Below are 6,512 nucleotides of genomic sequence, written 5' to 3'. Positions count from 1 at the left end.
AAACCCCTCCCAGCCTCTCAAGCATCTCCAGCTGGACAATCATCTTGTACTACTGCTACTCCCCCATTCAAAGGTGATAAAATAATTTGCCAAAAGGAAGAGGAAGCAAAAGAAGCAACAGGTTTACATGTTCATGAACGTAAAATCGAAGTCATGGAGAACCCATCCTGCAGACGAGGAACCACGAACACCAGCAATGGGGATACGAAGGAAAATGAAATGCAGGTGGGAAGTCTTTTAAATGGGAGAAAGTACAGTGACTCAAGTCTACCTCCTTCAAACTCAGGGAAAATTCAAAGTGAGGCTAATCAGTGCTCACTAATCAGTAATGGGCCATCATTAGAATTAGGTGAGAATGGAGCATCTGGAAAACAGAACTCAGAACAAATGGACATACAGGATATTAAAAGTGATTTGAAAAAACCTCTAGTTAATGGAATCTGTGATTTTGATAAAGGAGATGGTTCTCATTTAAGCAAAAACATTCCAAATCACAAAACTTCCAATCATGTAGGAAATGGTGAGATATCTCCAATGGAACCACAAGGGACTTTCGATGCCACTCAGCAAGATACTGCCAAAGGTGATCAACTAGAAAGAATTTCTAATGGACCTGTATTAACTTTGGGTGGTTCGCCATCTGTGAGCAGTATACAGGAGGCTTCAAATGTGGCAACACAGCAATTTAGTGGTACTGATTTGCCTAATGGACCTCTAGCTTCAAGTTTGAATTCAGATGTGCCTCAGCAACGCCCAAGTGTAGTTGTCTCACCACATTCTACAACCTCTGTTATACAGGGGCATCAAATCATAGCCGTTCCCCACTCAGGATCAAGAGTGTCCCATTTTCCTGCCCTGTCATCTGACGTTCGGTCTACAAATGGCACAGCAGAATGCAAAACTGTGAAGAGGCCAGCAGAGGATAATGATAGGGAAACAGTCACAGGAATTCCAAATAAAGTGGGAGTTAGAATTGTTACAATCAGTGACCCCAACAATGCTGGCTGCAGTGCAACAATGGTTGCCGTGCCAGCAGGAGCAGATCCAAGCACTGTAGCTAAAGTAGCAATAGAAAGTGCTGTTCAGCAAAAGCAGCAGCACCCACCAACCTACGTACAGAATGTGGTCCCACAGGTGAGTCATTCTCGTATCACATTTCTCTTACGGAAATCCTGATGTGTCAATATGATTTTAGGGGGAAATGCACTGTTTTTCCATGTTTTACCTTGAAAAGTTAATTGGGTCGGCTCATCAATGTACTTAAGCTGTTGTGCTCTTTTATTTTTCTCTGTTTTTTATAATATTAAACAGTTTTCAGTTGTTAACTTTAGCACATGGTTTAAAGAATCTTTCTATTTTGTTATAGACCCAAATTAGTAATTTTGTAGAGCCAAGAAAGAGAAGCACTTCTAATCTAACGTCTTTGGGGGAATTTTTAAAACGTAACTTAGTCTCCTAAGTTAGGGGGGTGCGGGGTTGCTAAGCGTTCTCCAGAAGGGGATTTCTGTATTTGATTTTGACATGAGTGTATTTTTGTGCCTCCTTTCACAGTACTTTTGTAAAAAAGGTGAATTCCATAAGAATTTTATCAAGTGTGTTCTTATTATATCTATGTATTGAATTAGTTGCCTTTTTTCTTTAAAAAGGTTTATTTCTTATAATTTCAATTTGTTTTAGCTATTCCAGTATTTAAAATTTTTTGTCTCTTATTCCTTTGCTCTACTGTCATGTTTCTGCTATTCCCTTTTTAATATATACTATCCTGTCTCTGCACACCTTAGTAAATAAAAGTGTTTTCTTGAATCAGTGCTACTGAATTGAGGGTCCAGTCAGCCTGTAAAGATCTTAAGGACAGTCTTGTATGCTGTTTCCTGGATTACTACTTCTTCATTCTCTCTTTCCTAAATTACTACGTAGCCAGAACCTTCTGTGACTGTTGCCAACTCTTCTAGCATTCTTCTGGCTTGCCTTTCTTCTCTGTGCTTATGATGATAACAGCAGATTGTTGGTATTGGTACCAAATCTAGATGGCAAAGCAGGGGTGGTGGTGGGGGAGCAAAATGGAAGATGCAAAAACGAAGAATCCCTTGCTTCAGAGCATGTCATTCACTAATATGCGTCTTTCTTCATGTGAATGGATAAAGCTGCTCTGGGGGCAGAATGAGGTTTTTAATTCATATGTCAGTATTGCTTAGATCTATTTCAAGCTACCTAAGTAGGTTGAGTATTCTTTAGTGGATATTATGTACATGGCAATAATTAATAAGGAGTTTTGGTGGAAAATACTAAATCATTTTTACCCAAACTTTTACAAGTTGAGTTTTTCATTTATTAAGCACACTAAAAAAGTTTTTTTTAGTAATGAAGTGTTTAACATATAGTAAGCATTCAACACATTGTTTTAATTTTATATTTAATAATTTCCCAATTCATCTTGATTACGTGTTTGACTTTTTTTCCTTTTAGATTCCTTTACAATCCCAAAGAGTTATAGTAGACCAAGCCAAATTAGAGAAAACCTCTATTACTATGGAATTGTTTCATCCACCCTCATTTTTTGTGTCAACCTTCCAGTGTGGTTATATTCAATAATGATACCTAAATAACGTAAAACGAACAACAATACTGGCTAAGACTAGGACCTGTGTTGGGAATTTTGCACTAAAGCATTTTGTTATTTGATCCTCAAAGAAAGTCTATTAGGTAAAAATTTTAATTTCATTTTAAAGATGAGGCCCTCCAATGCTAAATAACTCGCCCACGGTTACCAGCTAATATGAGGTAGTACTAGGACTGAAACCTGGGTGTGTGTCTGAAATCAAAACTCATGCTATTAACCCATTTCTCCACTATTCTAAAAGATTTCTTTGTAAAGCCTTAGATATCCCTTTTATATGTAACATAGTGATTATTTTAACTACTAGGTTATAGGATGTGAGTACCACCGAATGATAAGTTTAGGATATTAATGCTAGAATTTAACATACTGGACATGCATACATCTAACTCAAGCCATAAAATTAATATATTTTATTCCTAATCTGAAAAATGTGTATAAACTTTTTATGTATTCTCTCCAGGAATGTAGTTTATTTCAAATAGCTACGGTCTAAAGTTGGTATTTGGTTGGCATGTAGAAATTTATAACTTTGTAAGGAAAAAGAGACATAACATACATGGTGTCTGTGAGAATGAGAAACAAAAAAACAGGATGTGTATGTATAACTCTTAGCACAGTGCCTGCTACATGGTCTGGCACTCAGTAATGGTGCAGGTATATTTTATCTTTATATATAAGATAAGGTACCTATAAAGGCTAAAAAATTATCAGCTGTTCAAGATGGAATCATAAGTTTCCTTTGAAGGGAGGCTGTTGGGCCTTCTTAAGAGCCTGCTAATAAAAAACCATTTCCACTGTTACCCAGAGTCTTTAAATTTCTTTATATACTCTCAAAGTTGCATTTTAGGCCTTGGTTTAACACCATTTTATTCACTATTTGAATTGGTACTTTAAAAGGGTAAATGAAATAGAGGAATTTAAATGTGATTTTTTTTTTTTAGCCATACCTTGTTATTTCCACCATTTTAAGGGGTCTGGGGATGTTAAGGAGGCACCTTTACCCCAAGAAGGGACTTCCAGACTTTTGCAGAATGCTCAGAGCTGGAAAGACTGCAGGGAAACGTCCCTGTTGAGAATGGCCAATGGGTAATCCTTCCGAATACCGTTGTTACTTAATTTTTCTTTGCTCAGTTTTGTTCCTTCTCACTCCCATTAATCAGCTGTATTAATTTCATTACAGAAAAAAAGCTAGCAACAAATAAAGGAGAAAGATAGGTGAAAGTAAATAACATAGCCATAGATTTTGTTTTTAAGTAGTATTTAGCTGGGTAGGTTATATAAATACAAAATAAATTGTACTTCAAGGCACATTTCTTTATTTGTAACTATTTTTTTTCAATCTGTTACATTTGCAAGTTAGAGTGCAATACGGGTACCGTTTCTGAAAGCCATACTCTCTTCCACTATTCATGAATTTGTATCTCCTGGAGACATAGTATTGGATTGGCATGTAAAATAATAAAAATGAAAGAAAATTAGTTATAAATACTTACCTAAAGACTTGTCTTTTTCAGGAGCATGTAAAACACATGTTGAGTATATCTGTATCTGTTCATCCCATGATCTGATGCCATACCTAATTCTTGTATATAAAGATAGTTTACTTAAGGATGTACTTATTTAAGGTATTTTATACATGCTGCTCCTCAGTTTCCTGTCCTTCATACATGAATCCTTTCTGAAATGGTGCCAACACTGAATATGGGTATCTTCCTGATCCCCTTCTTTCTTTGATAAAGCGTTTGAAATGTTACTCAACCCATCAGAAAGCATACCTGCAGCCTCAAGGGGGCAGTGTTTAGTCATAGCCATAGAAAATCATTTTAGCAAGAGTCACAAGAATGTCATTTTAATGTTTTTTTTTTAAAGAGTATTACTGCTTAGATTAGTAGACTAGTAGTACACTGTAATTAAAGTCATTACCACTAAACGTATTTTTTTGTTTACATTTCAATGTGTTCTTATAAGACAGGCTTGGTATGTATCTGTTATCTAGTTATACTTAATAAGAGGAAAAAAACTGGATAGTTTAGGAAAATAAGGGAATATTAGAGCAGAGAGAGCCTTAGATATTATCTTGTCCATACCCTCATTTTTAAGAGTTGAATGAACTCTCCCACGCTCACAGAGACCTCTTTTCCAGTGATTTCTGTTATTGTCTTAATTCTGTTCTCTAAAGATCTGTACTACATTTAGACTACATGTGATCTCTTTTATATCACATTTAGAGTAAATCTAATTTTTTTTCCTTGAAAGCATTTAAAAGTATCTCTCCTTACTCACTTCTTCTTTAGAGTGTATTTTCCTATTCATTTCAATTAGACCTTAGGTGTTATCGTGTCTGGTTTATTCATCATCCTGTTTACCTCAACCGGTTCCATTTTCTAAGTGGCTTTCAAAATGTGTAGCTAGAATTGAACACAGTATTTCATTACTACTTAGTAAATAATTTATTTTGAGAAAAATAAATTATGACTTTGTAGTTTTTCTAACACAGTTTGAATGTTTACATTTTAGTCTTATTCTAAGGTTTTTTTTAAAGCTTAATATTAATAAGAAAGTAAACATTTAAGAACTTCAAATCCCATCATATATCAGAAAGTATCATCAGTACAGTCTAGAATTTTCAGCTGTAGTTTATTCTTGAAAAGATGATAAAGGCAAGATTATAATTTCTTATTTTAACAAAAAGAAATATCTTTGCCAAAAATAAAACTGCTACATTAACATTTTTAGATGATTTTACATTACAAAAGGAATCAGAATTATTTCATATTCTTTGTGTAATTTTACTTTTCTCGTCACACACTACTGGAGAGGTACTATAATATGAAAAATTAGTTCTACCTCAATAGAGTAGAGCAATGGTAAAGAATATTGCTGAAGAGTGATCATTCCAAAAACATGATCTTGAGACCTACTTTTACATTCACATTTGAGTTAGGGTTATGGTTAATGATCGGGCACTTTTACATCCTAAAAGAAATATATTTTGCATCTTATGTAAAAGACCTAGTTCTTAAAACATAATTAATTTAAGTAGTACTTGGAAAAACATGCAATACAATATAAACAACCTATTTAAAAATTAGTTTTGTTGAAAGAAATGTGTAATTTTTTATTATAGGAGGAAACCTAAAAACACTCCTTTAGTCAAAGAAAATATGAGTCTTGGAATTTCTCGTTTGGTACCTTTTATAAGTACTGTACTTCTTTTTGTTTTCTTGATATATTTATGTCTGTTTAATTTTTTTTGTTGTTTCTTGTTTTTTATTGTGAAAAATTTTAAACATACAGAAAAGTAGAGCCAATAAGCAAGCCTCCATGTATCCTTCACCCAGCTTTAGATATTGTCACCATTTTGCCTTTCTAGTTTCATCTCTTCCCCACCACCATTGTTTTCCCTGAAGTAAAGTAAATCCCAAACATTATTTCATTTCACCAATGAATACTTTAGTATATATTTATAAATACTTTTAAATATATATATATCCATTATATGGATAATAGTAGTTTAATATTATATGGCACCCAGTTCATGCTCAGTGTTCCCTAGTTGTCTTTAAGAATGTGTTTCTTAAACATTTTGTTTAAATTAGGATCTACAAGTTTTCTGCACATTGCATTGGGTTAATATGTCTTTTATTCCTTCTTAATTTAACAGCTTGGATTAACTTCAGTTATCCTTGCCACATCCCTCATTAATCATTAACAATTGGGGCTAAAATACCCTATGATTCCCTGTTATTTTAACTTTTCTGTATGAGACCAGTAAGAGTTCTACACTGAAGAAGAAAAAATAGGATAAAGCTTTGTTAGCACTTATAAAAACAAAAATAAGCTTAATTTACAAATATATGACAGGAGAGTCAATAAAATACCAATGTAAATG

The 6,512-nt window shown here is 34.0% G+C and overlaps 1 protein-coding gene across 1 annotated transcript in view; it reads left to right on the top strand.

The window, feature by feature from the left end:
* Nucleotides 1-6,512, top strand: part of ARID2 (AT-rich interaction domain 2) — a 171,469-nt gene that overhangs the window by 120,292 nt on the left and 44,665 nt on the right. Inside the window, exon 16 of the mRNA XM_007463831.1 lies at nucleotides 1-1,134. This exon is cut by the window's left edge and continues 43 nt beyond it. Within this exon, the coding sequence (XP_007463893.1) occupies nucleotides 1-1,134 (1,134 nt within the window). The remainder of the gene's footprint in view (nucleotides 1,135-6,512) is intronic.

This window comes from Lipotes vexillifer, unplaced genomic scaffold, assembly GCF_000442215.2.
Source record: "Lipotes vexillifer unplaced genomic scaffold, Lipotes_vexillifer_v1.1 scaffold1587, whole genome shotgun sequence".
Taxonomy (NCBI): Eukaryota; Metazoa; Chordata; class Mammalia; order Artiodactyla; family Lipotidae; genus Lipotes; species Lipotes vexillifer.
The sequence above is the reverse complement of the archived record's forward strand: the minus strand, read 5'-3'. Positions and strand labels throughout refer to the sequence as shown.